The sequence below is a fragment of the Macaca fascicularis genome, chromosome 9, assembly GCF_037993035.2.
Source record: "Macaca fascicularis isolate 582-1 chromosome 9, T2T-MFA8v1.1".
NCBI classification, from domain to species: Eukaryota; Metazoa; Chordata; class Mammalia; order Primates; family Cercopithecidae; genus Macaca; species Macaca fascicularis.
This window is the reverse complement of record NC_088383.1, coordinates 98,582,921-98,606,202: the sequence shown is the minus strand read 5'-3', so window position 1 is coordinate 98,606,202 and position 23,282 is coordinate 98,582,921. Positions and strand designations below refer to the sequence as shown.

The following is a 23,282-nucleotide window of genomic DNA, read 5'->3' as shown; positions in this document are numbered from 1 at the left end:
GATAGTATTTCAAGATCCCCAATGGATAGTATTGAACCCAGATGCCATCAATCGAAACACATTTCTGTTTGCATCCTCCACCCACAAATGTAATGCCTTTTCCATCTTAGTTAAGAAATTATCATGAATTGTGGCCATAACTTTTGCAGTGAAGTGCACCAGCAAAACTAACATAAATTTCTTTTTCCTTCTTCGCAATTTCACAGATGAAAGATTTGTTCTTACCATAGGTCTTAGCAATCACAGGTTACAATATTTTTTTTCTTTATTTATTAAGAACTTTTACCTTTTCATTTAAAGGAAGCCCTTTACAAGAACGTTTTGGCTTATCTGAATTGCCAGCATCACTACTTTTGCATGTTGGGACCGTTATAAAGTAAAATAAAAGTTACTTGAGCACAAACACTGTCCCTGATACCATGACAGGTGATCTGATAATTGAGATGACTAAGTGATTAACAGGTAGCACAAACAATGTGGATATGCTAGGCAAAGGGATAATTCCAACTCCAGGCAGGACAGGATAGCACAAGCTTTTGACCCACTACTCAGAATGACCTGCAACTGAACTGTTTATTACTGAAATTTCTATTTAGTATTTTCAGCCCATGGTTGGCCACAGGTAACTGAAACCACAGAAAGCAAAACTGCCAGTAAAGGGAGACTACTGTATCTCTCAATGTCTGTTTTCTCGTCAACAAAATGGAAGTTAAAAACAGTGTCTATACCCCAAATTGTGTGAGGATTAAGATAATTTGTCAACTCAGCTTAGTAGCTGGCCTAGACTAAATTGCTACAATTATTATCATTTGCTTTAAAACTACACATTTGAGAAATAGAAAATACTCTTAATACCCATTACTAGAGTAATGTTAAATAGTCACCTATATGAGGGGGGATCCCCAACCTCCTGGTCACAGACAAGTATTTACCCATAGCTTGTTAGGAACTGGGTCACACAGCAGGAGGTGAGCAGCAGGCAAGGGAGTGAAGCTTCATCTGTACTTACAGCCACTCCCCATCGCTCACATTACTGCCTGAGCTCTGCCTCCTATCAGATCAACAGAGGCATTAGATTCTCATAGGAGCACAAACCCTATTGTGAACTCTGCATGCGATGAACCTAGGTTGGGCACTCCTTATGAGAATTTAATGCCTGCTGATCTGCCACTGTCTCCCATCACCCCCAGATGGGACCGTCTATTTGCAGGAAAACAAGCTCAGGACTCCTACTGATTCTACATTATGGTGAATTGTATAATTGTCTCATTATATATTACAATGTAATAATAATATAAAGTGCGCAATAACTGTAATGTGTTTGAATCATCCTTAAAGTAACCCCCACCCTGGTCCATGGAAAAACTGTCTTCCACAAAACCGATCGTTGGTACCGAAAAGGCTGGGGACTCACTATCTATACAATAAAACATTACTTGAAAACAGATACCTCTATAAGTAGCAATACAAAAAGACTTTAACAATACAATAAATTTAAAAGTAGCTAGGGCATGGTGGCACACCCGTAGTCCCAGCTCCTAGGGAGGCGGAGATGGATCACTTGAGCCCAGGAGTTCAAAGTTACAGTGAGCTATGATCATGCCACTGCACTCCAGATTGCGTGACAGAGTAAGATCCTGTCTCAAAACAAAATAAATAAACTTAGAAAAAAGAGCCCCCTTTTTATCACACCTGAATTTATGCTAATGAAATAGCTTTGACTGGAGGCTCTTCTGAAATAGCTTAAGGTTAGGGCTACTCACCAAAAGACCAAAAATGATTAAAGAGTTGGAAATTTCAGTCCCACCCACCAACCTCTGTGGAAGAGAGCAGGGTTGGAGATGGAGTCATGAAAACCATTGTACAGTGAGGTTCAGAGAGCGCCCCACTTGGTGAGCACATGGGAGGGTGGTACAGCCAGAGAAGGCACAGAAGCTCTGCACCACCCTCCATCCCCCTTAATTTGTCCTGTGCATCCCTTCTATTTGTCTGTTCTTGAGTTATATTCTTTATAATAAACCAGTAAATTTTTTAAAAAATAAATAAATAAATACAAAATAAAAACTGTATACTCCTTTTTTTTTTTTTAAAAAAGGACAGCACGATTAAAATGAACAAATGACTTCACACAGCAGAAACTGGGATAGACAAATAGCAAACAGAAATATGAATAGAAGCTGTACTTCATTAGCTATCAAAAAAATACAAATTAAAACTACCATGAGATAACCTTTCATATCCTCTGACCCAGTAACTCCCCACTTGGTATATAAACTTTTGCATATGTGTACCAAGAGCATATAGAAGATATTCGCACTATTGCTGTGGGCAAAAAAATCATAAACCATCTAAATGGTCATCAGCAAGAGATGAAATAAATTGCGGTAAGTCACACAACAGAATACTATAGAGAGGTGAAAATGATTAATTACGACTATAAAATAAATCAGTCTCAGAAATATGATGTGAAAAACAAAAGTCTGAGAAGAAAACACTGTTTAGAAATTAAAAACCAAATATGGTGAAATTATTTTTTTTAAAGTTGAGATAAACACAACTTTCTGTAGTCACTTTTATAGTGGCAGAAACAGCATTTGTTGTATTAATATTTGTCAGACCATACACATTTAAGTATTCTTTAGTAACTACCTCAAAGTAAAAAAAAAAAAAAAAAAAAAAAAGGGTTCCAATCTTTCGAGAAGGTCTAAGTACAACAGAAAATGAAGTGGTCATAAAAGAGAAAGGGAAGGAGGGAGAAGTGCAGAAAAAGAAAGAAACTGGTAACATTTGATGCCATGAAGGTAAACCTGACAGCTCGAAGGAGTGGGAAGTATTTCTTTCTCATTGTATACATCTTATTATATTTCAAATTTGGAATAATGTGTTTGCATTCCCTATTTAAAAATTAAATTATAATAAAAACTAAAAAATCATACTGCACATTCTCCTAAGTACTATCTGTAAACAAAAGTTGCTTTCCACTTTTTTGTAAGGACTTACATTTAGCAATTCTTAAAGAAGAAAAAGACTAATCTTTCATAAGGCACATACTTCTCTTAATGTTGGACATTCTTCAGCTTGTTTAAATCAGCTAAATTTTCTCTTGTGAAGTAACTGTTCTCGTAATTTTAAGAAAAATTATAAAGTGGATAAATGTTCTATTCAATCCTAAGATTAATGTCTAAGTTTGATATATAAGGAAAACAATCTTTATCATAAACTGGTCACATAACTTTTCAAATAATCTACCTCTTTTTGTACTTGCTCAATCTGCTTTTTGGCATCAGTCAGTTTCTCTTTCAGCTCAGCATAATCTTCTTCCTTCCTCTGAAGATCAGCTTTCAGATGCTGGGTACAAGCAGAGCTTGCAGAGAGTTCCTCTTTCAATCTAAAAAATACAAACCGCTTTTCTATGGTAATGTATTATTAACTACTTAGGACCACACATGTGAAATGGTAACAATCTTTACATAATTACATCTTTTCACAAATTTGGAATATCCAAACTATGAATGAGTTCTTCAGAAAAGATTTCATATGATTTTTATAAGCTGATCTTTTCATATAACCTATGGTCCAAAGGTTTATATGGACAAAGTTCAAGTTCTTCACTCATCATACATAATACGCTTTACCAGATTAAGTATGACCATCTAATTTTTTTAAAGCTGCATAGCAAAATGAATGCTTTGTGTATTTTAAAATATTTTGAATAACATTTAGCTTACTTTTCTGTTTCTTGCCTGTTGGTTTCTTTTTCTTCTTCTTTTAATTGAAGTAAATGCTTCATATCTTGCAAATTATTTGTTAATTGTGTGATTTCTTCTTTCAGTTTGACTTCCTTTACACTTAAATCTTTGGTGTTTTTGACAGAATCCTGAAGATGTGCTTGCAATTCCTTCAGATTTCTTTCTAGCTTTAAGATGACGGATTCCTTTTCCAAAATGTCTTGTTCTAATTTGGCTGAATGACTACGTTCCACTTTCTGAGTCTCTAAAATTGTTTCAAGTTCCTTTATTTTTGCCTTATAGCAAGTAACACCTTGTGTGAGTTCTGAAAGTGCTCTCTTTCCTTCAACTACATGCTGTATTTGAATGTCAAGACTAGCATTTTTTTCCTGCAGTTCTTCTTTCAGCTGCTGTATAAGAGTTTCCTTTTCTTTTAGTAGGTCATCTTGGTTTTTATGCTCATTCTCCTCTACTTTTAGTCTATTGTTTTCATCCTTATAGCCTTTTACTTCTGCCTGCAATTTTTCAATTTGTTGTTCCAATTCCTGAATCTGATGACTTTTTTTGGAGGAGGACTTCACAATCTCCTTACATTCTTCCCAAATAGCTTCAATACTAGAGTGGAAAGAACTTTCCCTATTGGGTTCTTGAATTCGATATTCTTTAACTTGCTTACTTACCAAGTAATCATTACCTAAAAGGTGTAACTGTGTATTTGGCAAATTATCCTCCTCAGAACCATTTGACAGATCCCTGAGATTGAGCAAATCTATGTTTGAGATCTGAGAAACTGAATCAAAAGTACGTAGTTCGTCTATTTTCGTGTGCATTAATTTTATTTGTGAAACATTATTTGTAATGCTTCTTGTAGCAGTTTCTATCTCATGGGACAATTTCATGATCTTTTCCTCCTGTTCTTGATTTTTACTTTTTTGCACATGTAATTCAGCAATTGCAATGTCATAATTTGACTGAATTTGTTGGACCTCTTTACTTAAAGTTAAATTCTTTTTTTCAGAAAGAGAAAGTTCCTGCTGAAAACGAACAATCTGTTTATTTAATTCTGCTTTTTCTTCCTTTTCATTTTTAAGTTCATTCTCAATAGTGAGTAAAAGTGCTTTCAGTCCTTCATTATTTTTTTGTAAAACTCTAATGTCTTCATTTTCTGCAATGTTTGGTTGCACTTCTTCACTTTTCTTTTGGTCTTCAGTGATAGCTGAACTAACATGGATAGATCCTTTAAAAATAAGAAAATTGTTATTAATCTGGCAAACCTTAATAAAACCAAAAAGTCACCATATAAGCCAATATTCAAACATACAAAACATGCAAAAGTAAACTTCTAATTTAAAAAAATGAAATAAGCTGTTGAGAAAAAAAGAAAAACCAGGTTACAAAACGTATGGTATGAGCCCATTTATGTAAAAATTATTATTTCACAAGGTAATACAAAATTAGCAAAGGAAGTACACCAAAATGATCGTAGCTACCTACCTCTGAGTAGCATTACCAGCTATTTCTAACTTTCAGTGTTATTTAAATTTTGTACCAAAAATCTTTATTATCATTTTAATATGGGACAGAGAGGAGGAGATGACGAGAAACCCTAGGCAGACATTCCAGATCCTAAAGAACAGTTTTAAACTATAATTATATTGCAGCTTTTACTATATTAGTGATAGGCAAATGGAATATCTTAAATTTTCATAGCTAAAATTGGAAGGGAAATGTTAAAATTTTGGGAATTCATATAATATAGCCTTACTAGCTATAACCATCAATAAACTACTTCATACTACAACCGTTTCCTCAAATGTTATATAGGAATAATACCACCTATCTCAAAGTTGTGAAGATCAAGAAGACAAATGAGTTTACAACACTGTGCGTTGGATGGATTTAACTATTAATAGAACCTGAAAATCTGTACATGAGGGTTCAACTAATTGAAAATGCATAAAAGTCTGCCTTTTTCAGGCTTAGTATCTATATTTCTAGAATAAGGATATCCCTACCTGCCCAACTTACTCTACAGAATAATGCTAAGAGACTAACATGAGCTAATATATAATTTAAGTTAAATGACTTTGTAAATGTTATGCACATGTAAGAACTTTAACCATTATAATCAATACAAATTAAATTATACCCAGAACAGATACACTATTAGCTACAATTTAATTCATAAGTTCACTCTGACAAATAAACTCACCCCACGTAAGTGCCCAGTATAAATTACACAATTTTAAACTTTCCTCATAGATTCCATGATTAAATCTTGAAATATAATTAACAATCTTCTAGATATATAAATTTATATCTACATATCTTTTTATATTTCATACAATTTCCATTAAGGGTCAGATGAGTGTCTCAGATCCTTGAAACCTTACTTCAAAACAGGCCAGAATCTGACTCTTCATTTTTAGAAATTTTTTCCTGTTTTGTTATACTTCACGGTTTGATGTCTATATGATGTTTATAAGTGGACTTTACAACATTGTTCTGGTATAATTTGTATGTGAATTTTCTGCACGACATTGCTCTAATACAATCAATTCCATATGTTCTTCTGACCCCCATTCACTCCCTCATTGACCATTTTTGTTTAATTAACCTGTATTTTTATGTGGTATCCTCACTAAGTATGTAAGAATCAACTTCTCCATGTTTAATGATCCCAGATATAATATGAAGTACAAGGGTTACTAATCTATAAGAGCAGAAGACAATTACAAGGTAGGGTTGGCTTGAAATCCTTCTAGTTAAGAAATCTATTACTTTCCATTGGTATCTAATTGACTCTAAAAAGTATATTGTACAGTTTTCTTTTTAATGAGTCCCGAATATTATCCTACGCATCTCAGCTCTTTATATTTTATTGAAATATGTTTGTCTCTCTCATCTACTAGATTTTAAACTCCCTGATGGCAGACTCCCTATATCTCACTCATCACAAACAATAAACCTAAATAAAATAATAATCCTAAATGTAATATTTTGGAAACTTAACTACACCACATATGTTCTTCTTTTCTATCTCTAAGACATATCATGGTACAGAAAACAATCTTTATAAATATGGTTTTTGCAATAGTAATTTATTCTGCTTCTAGATGTATGTAAGTTCATGAATCTGACATATTCCAGTTATATTAATTTTGTTACTTTATGGTAACTTTATGTTTAAAATTTTAATGTTCTCTCTTTAAACACTAAAAAACATTTATTTACACAAGGGTGATTTTCTAGTTTTTTTGGGAGCAATTATCCAGGGAGATTATTAAAATGCAGATTCCTACCAAACACCAAATATACTGATATGGTAAGTCTAGGATGTATTTTACATGCAACATTTTGAGAATTAGTATTCTGGGGTACTATTTTTGAAAATTTCAAGAAGTTGACAGGGACCTCTGTAATACCTTTGGGATCTTAACATATCAGTTTGTTACATTACAAAGTCCTTAATTGACAGCACTGCTGCATGTAATTGTTCCTTAAGAGCCAAACGTCAAACCTCTTGTAGTTATGAGATTCAAACTCCTAAGTTTTAGCCTGCCTCTCACAGGCTCTTGTACATCCTAGTTGTGAGATGATAGTAGCCCATGGGATGCACATGTAATGAATCTGTTTGATGAAGAAGGCAGCACTTTTGAGATCATTAAAAAGCTCATTAAATTGAAATCTGCCATGCCATATACAAATGAGTTTCTATTTCCCTATATACTAATCACAGTTGAAGTTATGAGCAAAATAAAGGAAAAGTCAAAGCACTTATGAAAGGTCCCTCAGGTACTACTACAATGTAGAGAATAAAAAACTTATGTGATTATTTGTTCTCAAGGTTTTTTAATACTATGACCACTCCCCCACCACTTTTTTTTTTTTAGACCGAGTTTCAATCTTGTTGCCCCGGCTGGACTGCAATGACGCAATCTCGGCTCACAGCACTCTTCGCCTCCCAGATTCAAGTAATTCTCCTGCCTCAGCTTCCCAAGCAGCTGGGATTACAGGCATGCGCCACCACGCCAGGCTCATTTTTTGTATTTTGAGTAGAGATGGGGTTTCACCACGTTGGTCAGGCTGGTCTCGAACTCCTGACCTCAGGTGATCCACCCACCTTGGCCTCCCAAAGTGCTAGAATTACAGGCATGAGCCCCCACGCCCGGCCTATGACCCCTTTTGATAAATTAAAATCCCCTAGCTCTCTCAAGATACTGATTTCCCCCCAGTGAGAATATGCCCCCACCCAAGAATCACTATATAATATGGGAATCTTACCTCCCTGTCCCATCTAGAATTTATCTAGTTTTACCTTCGATACTGTATATATGTAAAACAACCTTTATTTGTAAGTCTTTATTTTTCAAATGCAATCCATGTTCTTTCTTGTTTCACTCAATTGTCTAAATGCTCTTGGGAAGCTGTAATTGAGAAATCTCGTTATAGGATTCCAAGGTCTCTTTTCTTTTAAACAGATTAATTTTAAAAGCTCACTGGACAAGGTTTTATTATCTATAATTTACACTCTCTCTCCAGCCTCAAAGAGGAAGGGGTAAAATATGGCATTATCCCTGCTGTATTTTCTTAAAAGCTGCTAAGTTTATTTTTGAAGCTTTTCTTAAGTTTACAGTTTACATTTTCCTATTCATTTCCTCAAGACTTTCAGTTTATTCTAAAGAGCCTACCTCCTCTAAAATTCAAAGGTTTGCCCTTCTTTACATTTAAAACAAACTTGCCCACTTACTCTTAAAGATTTTTTTTAAAATAATCTTCAACATATATTATCTTTCATCAGACTGTGTCCTGGCATCACAAATACAGCTTGAATACATTTATTATTAGTAATATTTAGCTCAAAGTCTTACTGTAAAATATCCTTTTCTCCACATGAATAAAGAATGCAAACTAAGAAAACAAAATAATGTGCTGGGATTTAGGCAGAAAATATTGTATTTATAAAAATCAAAGTAATGAGTTTTACCTATTATAAGCACAGAAATTATTACAGACATGCGAAAGAAATAATAAAAGCACAATTTCTAAAAGCATATTTATTAAGATAAAAGCTTTAACTATGCCCATCCCTAGACAGTTTATAACTTTCCAGAATAAAAATTCACGACATTTAGATTTTCTCAAGATTTTTCCTTAGACAAGTGAATGTCCCTCTGTTTGCCTTGTTCTATTTACTGGTTTAGAAATTAGCTTTCTTAAACGCCTGCTGCTGGCAGCTGAAGTAGTACCTTTCTTTGCTGGTGGTTCATCTTGTTGAAGTTCATTTTCATTTACTCTTTTTCTTTCTGAACAGATTTTAGTTTTGCTGTCCTGAGGCACTTCAACTGTTTCATTACAAATCAATTTATTGTTTATTATTAAAGAAGATGTATCAGCCTTGTCCTAAAGCAAAATAAATTAAAAATAATTCACATAGAGAAAGCCACAAAAAATGTACAAACCACATAAATTACTTTCAATAGTGTACCACAAAAATTTTATTTTCAAATTTGTTGAGACATTTTCTAAGTTATTTCTTAAGTTTCGTCCTAAAATAACTGATGGCTCTAGCAAATAAGTAACATTTGGGGTTAACTGGAGAATCTTAAGAAGATAAATCCCTGAAGTCACATCAGAAATGTGCTTTGAAAAGAAAAATATGAGACTCAACTATTTTGTTTTGTAGCCAAAGCCTCTTAAAAATTAGCATTGTCTTAAACATTAACAACTCCTAGAAAAATAGTTTTGACCTTAGCTTTAAGTAGACATATATTCAAAGATATACAGTCTACAGACAGCTTTGCAACTGAGCTTCTAGATACGTCATTTAGACTTTTTTTTTTTTTTTAAGGCAGACTGCCTCCCTTAAAAAGGCTAGCAGCAACCAAGCACAGGGGCTCATGCCTGTAATCCCAGCACTATGGGAGGCTGAGGCCAGAGGATTACTTGAGCCCAGAAGTTTGAAACCAGCCTGGGCAACACAGTGAGACCCCATCTCTACAAAAAATTAAAATTCCAGGTGTTGTGGCCCAGGCCTGCAGTCCCAGCTATTCAGAAGGCTAAGGCAACGGAATCTCTTGAGCCCAGGAGTTCAAGGCTGCAGTGAGCCATGGTCACGTCACTGCACTTCAGCCTGGGCAACAGAGTGATGAGACCCTACCTCTAAAAAGAAAGAAACAGGGGGAACTGGGGGCGGGGGGAGGGGGAACTTCCCAAAAAAAGGGTATAATATGAACTTAGAAGAAGGGTAAAACTCAGCATTTAAGTGCAAGTCTATAGTGTAATCAAATGTATGGTAAAGGCAGAAACTTGTAGCAATCAATTTGAAAAAACAAAGTGTATGATAAAGAGTGCCGCTTAATCAGCAAACATTTTATTAGCAGGAGATACAGATAAAAATAACTTTTTAAAGTCATAAAGTAATGAGTTAAGAAAAAAGGCAAAGTTTTTCTAGCTATCCCTAAACAAAGGATGTCATAAAGAAGAATCTCCATGCTTTCTCACTATTAGTCCCTTAGTGTCACTGATAAATGAAAATCACGGGACAGGCAGATCACACCTCTGACACAGCTCCATAACAAGTCCAAGTTGTTCCTTTCCCGATCCTTAGTACCTATCAGAATGATCCCGTCATTTTCCCCCACTTCAAAATACACAATCCTCACCAAAAATCTATCCTTCAGAAGTCATAGTTATTGAAAGGAGGGTTTTCTGCTCCCAGGGTATGCTTGAGTAGATAAAACAAAGAATTGAAACTAAATTTTTTCATTGGAAAGAGTTTGCTCTCAAGACAAGATGTGGAACAGTGACCCTACATCAACTGTTAAACAATTAGGTAAGTTTCAAACTACGTTGCATATTTTTATGTATTTAAGTGAACAATTTAAATTTAGCAAACTGTTATTAAGTTAGTTGATAAAACAACGTCTAGAATCTATAAAGTTTATTTACAAGCAAGGACTAATTTACAAATATTGATTTTTTTTACTATCACTTCCTTAAATATCTCTAATATATTATAGTATGCAAACATACTACAGAAATAAATATAATCCCACGTGAAATTTCCAACTATTTTCTTTGAAGCTGTAGTCGCCAGAAATGATCCGTCTCTGGCTTTCCTTTTTGTTTTTATTTACCAAATCAAAGAACAGACTTAAAATCCAGATCAACAGATGAGAGCAAAAAGCATGTGATGACTAACCAAATAAAAGTTCCGAGAGCCAGGAGGCCCAGCAATTAATTTACTGCCCCAAGTCTCAAAAGTTTTACATCCCCTTACTTCGCAAATCAATTTCCTCTTCCTTAATCTCTACCGCTACCACCCTAAATCGAAGTCCTCATCAACTATTAGCTGAACTCTACCAAGAGGTAGCTATTTGGTCTCTGCCTGTAGTCTAATTCCATCTCAATCCTATCTTCCAAGTTTCCAAAAATATCTACTCAAATGAAAAACTCCTCTTTGCTATTCCTCTGGTGAAAATGACTCCCCACTGACTCCCCGAACTCTTTAATGCAGTATTCAAGGTCTTTCATCTTATCCTATTCTACTACTCCTAGCCTCATTTCTCACCTCTCCTTGCTTCAAACTTTCTTCCTAAAAAACAAATTGTTTGTATTTTTCTGCACTCATTGAAAGATTTCTCATTTCCACGACTTTGTGCACTCCGATTCTGGTACACAGAAGGCCAATGTATCTTCTTGTCTCTCATGACTACCATTGTCCCCTTCCTCTACTTTCAAAAGGCTAAATTTTACTCACCCTTTAAGGCTCAACTTAATCATTTTCATCTCCACAAAGTATTCCTAACTCCCCACCCACTCTCAGCTTCACACATTGACTACGACTGCACACTGTATTATAACTATATTTATGCTGTTTTTTTCTTATTGGGGGATTGTTAGGGGAGTAGATTTTATTAATCTGTATAATTCCAATAATCTAGCATAGTACCTGGCACACACTGGACACTCCATAAGTGTTTCTTGCTCCTCCACCTTATTAAATACTAATTATTTACTAAATAGTTAATTATTAACATATTAAATATTAGGATATTTCTCCCAGTTCAGGTACAGAAAAGCCAGAGATTGAATAATGTATCTAACAAATACCAAAAGAAAGGCCTGCTACAGGAGATTATATAGAGTGCTCTTCTAGTATGCTCCTCATTTATCCCTGTGGTTTCAAAAGCCCATCTAAAGTTCAGATGATTCAGGGAATGTTGGTGGGTATTAGAGTTTGACTATCGAGATACAAAGGAAACTCAACAGTCACTTTTTATAAGATACCATGCCTGCTTCTTTTGATCATAGAAAAGACAGAAAAAAACACGTTTCAACAAAGCAAAATGTTTGGCTCTAAGTTTACTCAGTTTACTACATTATTACCATATATTTTACCATTTCTATATAAAAAAATAATTTGAAGGAGCTTACCCCCAAAAAAGAAAACCAAAGCCATTTTTTCAAAAAAGGATTAAAAGACAAGCTGATCATTCTAAGCTGAACTAAATATGAAATTATCTAAATTTGTATGAAAGACAAAGAACCCTTTAAGTCTTTACACGTCACAGTGTATAACTTTTTAGAAAAAATCCCTATTATTAAGCATATAAACAATAGCAACAAGACATATAATAAAAACAAGTTCTAAGGAAAAACCTAATTTTACTGAATTTCATGTTATAGTTCACTGAAACATTATAATCTGGTTTTCTAAGTATGTCTAAATTCCTTTCTCCTCAAAGGTCCCCTTCCAACTAGCTGAGGCTTAAACGTCCAAAGGCTACATATTCTTCTCCTTTTTACGTGCAAAGCACTGCCAGCATATTTTGTGGAAAAGTATGTTCAAAGGAGTCAAACACCCTCGTTTAAGTTCTCAAAAATTCAGATTTGGAGAACAGTAAATTGAGTTCAATGTTGCATACGCAATTCAACATTCTCGGTAAATTAGTCTTAGTTGCATAAGCTATTTTAAACTACTTCCTTTCAATAAAAACATACACTTGTTTATCTAATTTATTAATATAACACAAAGTTAAATTCTTACATTGCATTTAAATGTTTTCTCCATATGAGACTTCAGGTTCTGAAATTCATTGATAATACCTTCTTTTTGATCAATTGTATTTATCAATTCTTGAATTCTTTGATTCTGTGTAATTATTTTCTTTGGAAAGAAGAAAAAGCAATGTTTCATGAATATACTTTGGGATAACTAGAAAGCAAACATGATTAATAATGCAGTTTCATAACTCCTTCAGATTTTAAAGTTAAATAATCGGTGGCAACACACTACGCACATCTTATTTTTGCCTTTAAAAAAATTACATACACACACACACACACACACACACACACACGTACACAAAGAAAAGAGAAGCTATATAGCATGTAAGAAGAATCTGGAGCCAGGCTGCCTGGGTTCAAATCCTAGCTGCTATACTTTTAATATGTCACCCTGGGCCAGGCACAGTGGCTCATGCCTGTAATCCCAGCACTTTGGGAGGCCAAGGTAGGCAGATTACCTGAGGTCAGGAGTTTGAGACCAGCCTGGCCAACATGGTGAAATCCCGTCTCTACTAAAAAATACAAAAATTAGCCTGGGGTGGTGGTGGCCACCTGTAACCCCAGCTACTCAGGATGCTGAAGCAGGACAATCACTTGAACCTGGGAAGTGTAGGCTGCAGTAAGCCACGCCACTGCACTCTAGCCTGGGCAACAGAGCGAGACTCTGTCTCAAAAGAAATAAATAAATAAAAATAAAAAAACCATGTCAGCCGGGGCAAGTTGCATCATAAAGTTGCTCTAACATTTAAATGAGTTAATAAAAAGCACTTAAAAGAGTATCTGGTAAATGGTAAGTGTTCTATAAATACATATATAAAGTAACAGTCTAAAAAGCTTCCAAACAAGTTGGTTTGGTTTCGTTTTACATTTAGGAAGATTATGGGAAATTCTTTATTTTCTATTTTATATAGCTTAATATAATTGGTACAACTAGTGTCTACTATTCAGTAGAAAAAATACTAGATAGGAATTGTATAAACAGTAGGTGTAATGTCTTCTAAGTACATTTTAGTTCTTTAAATACTGGATATTAGATACCAAGATCTTGAATTATTTATATCTTATCATATTTTAAAATATTTAGCTTTTTGAAAGGATAAATGTAAGTTGAAATAAGAAGACTCAAGCCAGAAAACAGAAAAAATAACAGAAGAAAACTATTCCCCATGTATACCAAGAGACTATATTACTGTTTATTTTTTAAAATAAAAACATCTAGTCATCATTCATACTCCTTTGTTAATTAAATACCTTATCAAGACAAAATAAAACTTAAAGCATTACCTTATTAGATGTTTCAAGCTCTTGAATCAATGAATCTGTTTCTGAAAAAGTAAAGAATTTTGAAAATAAATATCTAAGCATCTGAAAATATGTATCACTGAATAACTATGAAACATATGCTGCTATAGTGACACTTTACTGTCACATTCAATAAAAAGGATTTTGATAGCACTAAATGCACACCCTACTCATTAAAAAAAAATCTGCTAATTCAACCACAACAGGGTAATGTTTCAGAAAAAGCCACTTCTAAAACTCAGGATAAAAATACGTAGCATATGCTAAATAGTAAAGAACTGGCATAACGTCAGAGAAGAAAAGGAGCTAGTGCCTTCTTAGTACATCTCATAATGCAGAGGTACCACTTACATGTTATTTTCTACCCATCCTGTTTCACACAAAAAAGGACAGACCAGTTATTGCAACTAATTCTTAAAATGCAGATATTACAAACAATTTTATTTAGGAATATAAAATGCCCTCAGCGTGGTGGCACATGTCTGTAATGCAAGTTACTCAGGAGACTGAGGTGGAAGGATCACTTGAGCCCAGGAGGTGGAAACTGCAGTGAGCCATGATCATGATCATGTCTCTCCACTCCAGCCTGGGTGACAGAGTGAGACCCTGTCATTAAAAAAAAAAAAAAAAAAAAAAAGGAGGAAAGAAACAAAGAAAATGCCCTCCTAGTTAGAATTAGAATGAAGTATCAAACTAACAATCTACTTTAAACCACTCCACAGTAGTTACTCTCTCCCAGGAGTGAATCTTCTATACTGCAAAACTTCATCAAGAATATAGAACAATGCCAAGCACAGCATGGCTCATGCCTCTAATCCCAGCACTTTGGGAGGCTGAGGCAGGGAGGATTGCTTGAGCCTAGGAGTTCAAGACCAACCTGGGCAACATAGCAAGACCCCATCTCTACAAAAAAGAAAAAAAAATATGCAGCCGCTGTGGCGGTACACACTTGCGGTCCCAAGTATTCAGGAAGCTGAGGCAGGAGGAGGGATCGAGCCCAGGAGTAGAAGGCTGCAGTGAGCTGTGATGCCACTACTGCACTCCAGCCTTGGTGACAGAGTGAGACACTGTCATTTAAAATTTACAGCTTTACTCATAAAGTTAACACTTTTTTGATTTTTTTTTTGTTGTTGAGAAGCTCATTTTCTAATACTACTGGTCTAAAATAAATGAAGGTCAAAAAATATTTTTAGTAGTAAATTACTACAAAGTCATACAAATGGTAAAATACTAAAATATGTTAACGAGATAAAAGAATTTTCTGGTCACTATGGTAAATGAGCTACATAAATCTCTCATACTTACCAAGAGTATTTTTTATGTGTTTACAATATCTACATAGAGGTAAAATTTATCCACTTACCATTTTCTCTCTTTTTTAACTCTTCTTTCGTTTTGATTAATTCTTCTTTGGTTTTAGTTAATTCAGCTTTAATTTGATTAAACTTTAGTTCTAAACAAGCAATAGCTTCCTGGGGGTCAGGAAGAGATGCAATATATAAGTGAGCAATTTCAGCCTGTTTCTTAATATCAGCCACATTATCTTGAAGAGAATCAATAATATCTTCAAATCCTACATAATTATGTGTTTCCTAAAAATAGCAAAAACCACATGCCTAATATTAACAGTAGGGTTCACCGTTTACATGTGGCACCATCTAATTTAGACAGTTTTTTAAAAAAGCAAAAAATTCACCAATAGAAATTCTTTAAAATAAATTATATAGAAGCATTTCCAAATATGAAGAACCTGTGTTCCATTATTTATTTTCTGTTGTATGGATCATGAGGCATATTTTCTCATAAAAACAATGTTATAAACTGTGACAAGTCATTATAAAACAATTATGATTACCTAGTTCAAGTACAGTTTCAATTACATAATGAGACTTAAAAGGTTTTGTTGGGATGGTGCACAAAACAAACCTCCATTTTCACAACTCAGTCAATCCCAAACCATGTCAAGGATACATAAGGTTTGCTTCACAGCAGCCGTCTGGACATCACTGTCACAGGCCCCTGAACTGAGTGATTAAAAAACAAAACAAAAAAAACAACTCCCCCAAAAAACTGATCAATTTCAGCTTCAGTGTAAGTAGCAGAAAAGGATAATTTTTCTTATATTACAAGCAGAGAATAAGCTGAGCCCAGTGGCATGCACCTGTAATCTCAGCCACTTGGGAGGCTGGACAGGAAGACTGCTTGAAGCCAGGAATTCAAGATCAGCCTCGGCAACACAGCAAGACCCTATCTCTAAAACTATAATAAATAAATAAACAAATAAAATTTTAAGAGTAGGAAATGGTAGTTGCCCAGCAAGGGCAACCCTTTTTATATATATAAACATTTTTGTTTTAAACAGAACAGCAAGTAAATCACGTCTTAGGTCTCTTATACCTTTAAAATATTTTTAATTTAAAAGTGAGACAAATCTGAGGGGGTTATTCTGTAATCAGGCAACAAAGAATCTATCTGCCTACAATACAATGATTCAAGCAATACCAAAATAAGATATAAATATAACAGAGGTACAAATTTTTCAATGACCAATCACTATATTTAAATTCTTGGTGCCTTATACTCCTAACAAAACATGCCTAATTATAATAAAGCTACACACTAAGCATTGTTTTAATTCTAATCTTGATGTTTCTCATCATTGATGTGGTACACTAAACCCTGGTACCAAAACCTCATTGGATATTTTTAAATACTTCAATTAACGTACTTCAGTTTCAACTTTTGTGGCACAAACGTCTTTCGTCGTTTCTTCTCGAGTGTCACATTTACCAACCAAATCCTTGAAGATAGCCAAACGACGTTCAGCATTTTCTTCTAATATCTCTCGTTCTTGAAGCAGAGTTTCCCTTCAGAATACAAATTAATCCCATTAAGAAACAGAAACGGAACTACTTTGTGTTTTTGTTTTAAACATCTAAGATTAAGTATATTCTGGATTAAAAGAAAATTTAAGCCAGGTACAGTGGTTCACGCCTGTAATCCCAGTAATTTGGGAGGTGGAGGTGGGTGGATCACTTCAGGCCAGGAGTTTGAAACCAGCCTGGCCAACATGGCGAAACCCTGTCTCTACTAAAAACACAAAAATTAGCCAGGCGTGGTGGTGTGCACCTGTAATCCAAGCTACTCGGGAGGCTAAGGCAGGAGAGGCTAAGGCAGAAGAACTGCTTGAACCCGGGAGGTGCAGGTTGCAGTGAGTCAAGATCACACCACTAAATTCCAGCCTGGGTGACAGAGCAAGACTCCATCTCAAAAAATAAAAATTAAAGTTAAAATTTAAAAAAAAAAAAAAAAAGGGAGAGAAAATTTAAATAGCCATGCATGGGATTAGCAACAGGTATATTCATTTTTTTCTTTTTTTTTTTTTTCCTCTGAGACAGAGTCTTGCTCTGTCACCCAGGCTGGAGTGCAGTGACACATTCTCAGCTCACTGTAACCTGCACCTCCCAGGTTTAAGAGATTCTTGTGCCTCAGCCTCCCAAGCAGCTGGGACTTCAGGCACACACCAGTATGCCCAGCTAATTTTCCTATTTTTAGCAGAGACGAGGTTTCACCATGTTGGTCAGGCTAGTCTTGACCTCCTGACCTTAAGTGATCCGCCCACCTAGGCCTCCCAAAATGCGGGGATTACAGGCATGAGCCACCACACCAGACCAATAACAGCTGTTTTCTAGCTTGCATAAAGAGATCAGAATTCAGAAGCCATCTAATATAAAAACAAGTAAATTAAGTAAAAAAAAAAAACTCTAAAAAAGTAAATAAAATTCTCAATTTTTAACTGGACATGAAAGAAATAACTTACTTAAAGTCAGCTTCCCGTTGAGCCCAATATTGAGTAAACTCCTGTGTAACTTCTTCTCGAATTTTAAATTCCAAGGTTAACTTTTCCTTTTTTTCATTTATCAGTTTTTTTTTCAAGTCTTCTATTAAGTCCAACAGTTTCTATAACATGTAAATGATAAAATTCTTATAAAAGAATAAATATATCCCAAGAGAAATACCGTCCAACTGTCCAAAAAATAAAACTTTTCATTTAGTCAATTATGTGTCCTTTTTAATAGTGATAATGTTCTCACTGAAAATTATATGCTTGCAGAGATTCGTTATTCTGAAAAATCAGGTTGGCCTCTCCATATTTAAGAAATAGACCTTTGGTAACTGAAATGTCTCACCGTCTACCTATACTAAGAAAAGAAGCAAAGTTAATTTGAGCATTTATTATCTATCAAGAACTACTCTGGCGAGTTCCATATTTGCTTCATTTAATCCACACAACTTTCTGTGAGCTTGGTATCATCCATATTTCATAGGTGGGAAGCCTAACCATCAGATATCTGGTAAGTGCTAAAGGTTGAGTTTAAAAGTGGCCTGTAAAAGTCTAAAGCCCAAGGATTGTACACAGCAGAGAAGTTGCTAAGAACACCCACTTACTAATCTGTCAAAGAAAGATGTTACATAAACTTATCTTATTAGGCTTTATAACTATCCAGATGTCAACAGCAATTCTATAGCCTTTGAAACACATACATAATCATGAGAAATGTATAGTATGTAAATAAAGCAATAAATAAAACACTTAACATGACCATTATTCAACATAAATTGTAGCATTAACAGCTACATATTCTTTTTAATGCTTCTAATTTAAGTTACTCAACAACAAATAATAAACTCTAAGCTACAGATCTTCCAAGGTATCAACTTTATATTTGAAAATAGTTCTATAGATATCCTAACTTCGAAACTCTGCCTCCAAGAATTCATACTGAAGAAATAATTATAATATAACCCTACATTCTGGCTGTATGAATGCTGATCAGTGTTGTTGTTTTGTGGTAGTAGTTGTGTTTAAATAAAGAAAAAGTGAACCCAACTCAACCAACCTTAAGGGATTGGTTTAATTATGGTACTATCATACAGCAAACTATTATAATCAATAATGATAACCTACATTAATAATTCATGGACCGGGCGCGGTGGCTCACGCCTGTAATCCCAGCACTTTGGGAGGCCGAGGCGGGTGGATCACGAGGACAGGAGATCGAAACCATCCTGGCTAACGTGGCGAAACCTCACCTCTACTAAAAAATAAAAAAAATTATCCGGGCAAGGTGGCGGGCGCCTGCAGTACCAGCTACTCGGGAGGCTGAGGCAGGAGAATGGCGTGAACCTGGGAGGTGGAGCCTGCAGTGAGCTGAGATCGCCCCAGTGCACTCCAGCCTGGGCGACAGAGCGAGACTCATCTCAAAAAAATAAAAATTAAATTAAAAAATTCATACTTTTCACAATTTATTTTTATATAAAGAATACCAGGTTACAAAACAGTAATATATAATAAAAATCCATTAACGTGAGTGGTAGATTTGAAAGATACTTATATTTAAATTTTCTTTTTCATTCTACTATAAATATATAACACTGTTTTAATAATTTTAAACTACACACTTTCTGTGTAAAACAATAAATAATAACTATTGAAGGAGAAATCAGAATGCATGTGGAAAAACCTTCGGAAGTTTATTTTTTTTGAGACGAAGTCTCTCTCTGTCCCCAGGCTGGAGTGCAGTGGTGCGAACTCCACTCCCCGCAAGCTCCGCCTCCCGGGCTCACGCCATTCTTCTGCCTCAGTCTCCCCACTAGCTGGGACTACAGGCGCCTGCCACCATGCCTGGCTAATTTTTTGTATTTTTAGTAGAGACGAGGTTTCGCCGTGTTAGCCAGGATGGTCTCAATCTCCTGACCTCATGATCTGCCCGCCTAGGCCTCCCAAAGTGCTGGGATTACAGGCGTGAGTTGTGAGCCACCGCACTCAGCCGGAAGTTTAATAGTTTTCAATAACTAGATTTTATCATTGTTAGCATCTGATAAAGTTTTTGCTGAAAAAATTCAGGCTGGCTATTATAGCTAAATGAATTTAAGTATATATATGCTAATATTAAGGTATTTTATAATGGTTTTTAGAAGTCCCAATCCTTTGATTAAAATGTGAATAAAGGGCTGGGCACATTGACTCACATCGGTAATCCCAGCGCTTTGCAAGGCAGGAGGATTGCCTGAGCTCAAAATTTCAAGATTAGCCTGGACAACAGAGCAAGGCCTTGTGTCTACAAAAAATTTTTAAAAATTAGTTAGGGGTGGTGGCATGCGTCTGCAGTCCTAGCTACTCAGGAGGCTGAGGCAAGAGGATCACTTGAGCCCAGGATTTCCAAGCAGCAGTGAGCCGTAACTATACTATCGCACTCCAGCCTGGGCAACAGAGCAAGACTTTGTCTCTAGAAGAAAACAAATAAAGCATGCCAACACCTAATCATGTTGATTTTTAAATGTCAAATATTAAACAACATTTTGATGAATTTCCTTAAAATACCTAGCCAATCAGATAAGCATTTACACTATATAATCTATCATAAACTATAGCATTAAATATTTTTCTCTAGTAGTTTCAGAAATTTTACTAACCAACATTATAAAAAATTTCAACTTTGAGATGGAAAAAAAAATAAAACTGGGTTTTTTGGTTTGTTTCTTTAAGACAAGGTCTCACTCTGTCACCCAGGCCAGAGTGCAGTGGTACAGTGATGGCTCACTGCTGCCTAGAAATCCTGGACTCAAGCAATCTTCCCACTGCAGCCTCCCAAGTAGCTGGGACTACATGAGTGCGTCATCATGCCTGGCTAATTTTTTTTAATTTTTTTGTAGAGATGGGGTCTCACTATGTTGCCCAGGCTGGGTTTTGAAGTCCTGAGCTCAAGCAATCCTCCTACCTCAGCTTCCCAAAGTGCTGGAATTACAGGTGTGAGCCACTATACCAGCCAAACTAGACTATTAATGGCTCCTTTCGTCCCTGAGGAGGTACTATTTAATACATTACAAAAGCCCAAGTAACAAGGTCTAATCACATCGTGACCAGATAAAGTGGGACTTGTACTACATCTGAAGCTATCATTCTTGTTTCCAAACATATGTTCAATAATCGCTTTCAGGGACATGAAGGTAAATTATTAAAATGAGAGTATTTAGCCCAATACATCATCGATCTACTAATACTTCTGCAATCCAAAAAAGTACTGATTTGTGATATGTCAACAACATTAAAGCACACCCATGAAGACAGGTCTACTAGTGTTTCTAGGACACTGGTAAGAGGACTCCATGTATACTCATGGAGTTATGGCCAATTAAAGAGGGGATTAGGTGGCCAGGTAAGGTGGCTCATGCCTGTAATCCCAGCACTTTGGGAGGCTGAGGCAGGCAATCACAAGGTCAGGAGTTCGAGACCAGCCTGGCCAACATGGCGAAACCCCGTCTCTACTAAAGACACAAAAAAACTTAACTGGGTATGGCTGCGCATGCCTATAATCCCAGCTACTCAGGAGGTTAAGGGAGGAGAATCACTTGAACCCAGGAGGTGGAGGTTGCAGTGAGCCGAGATTGTGTCATTGCACTCTAGTCTGGGCAACAGGGCAAGACGCTCTCTCCAAAATAAATAAAAAAATAAATATACACACACACACACACACACACACACACACACTATAATTGGACAGAAGCTGAAAAAACAACTGTTATATCTTATTTATCATAATAAGATGACAAACAATTACTGTTTTTGAAGATATGGGATCACAGGTACTTGGTAGATATTTTTAGCACTTGTACTTGAGACTGCAAAATAAGTCTGATGGAATACATAAAATCACTTAGTGAAAGGATAATCACATGGTCTATAAGTATCACCCCATAGATAACATGCTTTTGCAATAAAGATCTGAAATACTGTATCTAAACCAAGTGAGCAAAACTTAGCATCTCTAAGAATGGAAAAATCAGACATCATGTGGCTCTTAGTGTGATGCAACGGAAAATTTACAACTTAACCTACATAAAAAGCTTCCCTAATGTATTAAACCTAAGTGATGAAGAAATAATCAAACAAATCTAGATTGCAGGTATTCTATGAGAAAACTAGGACCCACTTTTCAAAAATGTCAGTGCTAGATTAGAAATAATTAAAGAAACACAATAATCAAAAGCAATTTGTTAACTCTGGCTGTTGACAAAAACAAAGTGGCAATAAAGAACATATCGGGAACACTGGAGAAATCTCAATACAAACAGTATATGAGGTTATATTAGTGTATCAATGTTGAATTTCTTGGGTATGAAAATTTCATGGTCTTGTGATCATGACGAAAATGCCCATGTTCTTAGAAAAATATGTTCAACTATTTAGATGTAAGGTGTCATTATGTCTGGATCTTATTTTCAAATTGTACAGAGCAAAAGATGTGTATTTGCATACTCATAAAATGGTAACTGGAGAATCCAGGTGAAGGATAAATGAGTATTCATTGTACTAGTCTTTCTACAGGTTTGAAATTTTTCAAAATATAAAATTGAACACAAAAACTTCAGTGTATTGTCGAAAAAAACTGAAGAGAGAGCGCCTTAAGATTTAACCTTAACTTCAGAATAAGAAGACAAGCATAGAAGTATGAGTTCTTAATACATACTCTTTTCTCCTCGTGGCTAATGAAAGCCTTATTTTCCTCTAATGTTTTATCTAGATCTTCATCAATAAGTTTAGTTTCCACATTTTGAGTTTCTTCAGAGTTTTCTAGCTCCTCAACTAAATCCTCGTCTTCCATCAAATCTTCCAGACTATTTTCCCATGAAATGGTGGCTCTTTTTACATTTAATATTTTATTATTTGAATTATTGTCTAGTGATACATCTTGAGAAGATCTGACAGGTCCAAATAATTTCTCTTGAGAGGAATTTAAAGTGTCTGGGACACAAACCTGTTAAAATATTCAATGTGACTTTTAAAACAGAAAAGACAAGAACTGTCCACTAGAAAATGATTATTTTATAAATTTAAGTCAAATGAAAACTCAAGTGTTAAAGGAAAAACTATTCAAACAAACATACAAACAGGAATCACCATCCCTAAATGAACATTCTGATAGGAAAAAAGCTACTTACACATGCAAACTAGAGGAAAAAATCTATCTTCCTGGGCTAAGTTCTCAGTATTAATCTTAGTAGAGGGTTTTCTAATTACCCAGAAGTACCAAATGAACAAGATGAATGGCAGAGCAGACAATTCATTCCAAAAATACTCATTAATTTGTAACTGATGTTTATTATTAACTCTTATTA

The 23,282-nt window shown here is 35.2% G+C and overlaps 1 protein-coding gene across 5 annotated transcripts in view; it reads right to left on the bottom strand.

The window, feature by feature from the left end:
- The window catches only part of KIF20B (kinesin family member 20B), a 69,183-nt gene that overhangs the window by 28,511 nt on the left and 17,390 nt on the right, over positions 1-23,282 (bottom strand). For 3 of the 5 annotated variants that reach the window (XM_005565917.5, XM_045361182.3, XM_074002171.1), the window contains 9 exons: positions 22,634-22,921; positions 17,923-18,062; positions 16,831-16,969; positions 15,466-15,694; positions 14,085-14,125; positions 12,781-12,900; positions 8,978-9,131; positions 3,729-4,965; positions 3,250-3,388 (listed from right to left, as the gene is read on the bottom strand). In XM_005565917.5, coding sequence (XP_005565974.3) covers positions 3,250-3,388; positions 3,729-4,965; positions 8,978-9,131; positions 12,781-12,900; positions 14,085-14,125; positions 15,466-15,694; positions 16,831-16,969; positions 17,923-18,062; positions 22,634-22,921 — 2,487 coding nt within the window. The remainder of the gene's footprint in view (positions 1-3,249; positions 3,389-3,728; positions 4,966-8,977; positions 9,132-12,780; positions 12,901-14,084; positions 14,126-15,465; positions 15,695-16,830; positions 16,970-17,922; positions 18,063-22,633; positions 22,922-23,282) is intronic. The other 2 variants (XM_005565919.5, XM_074002172.1) reach the window with 1 other exon arrangement.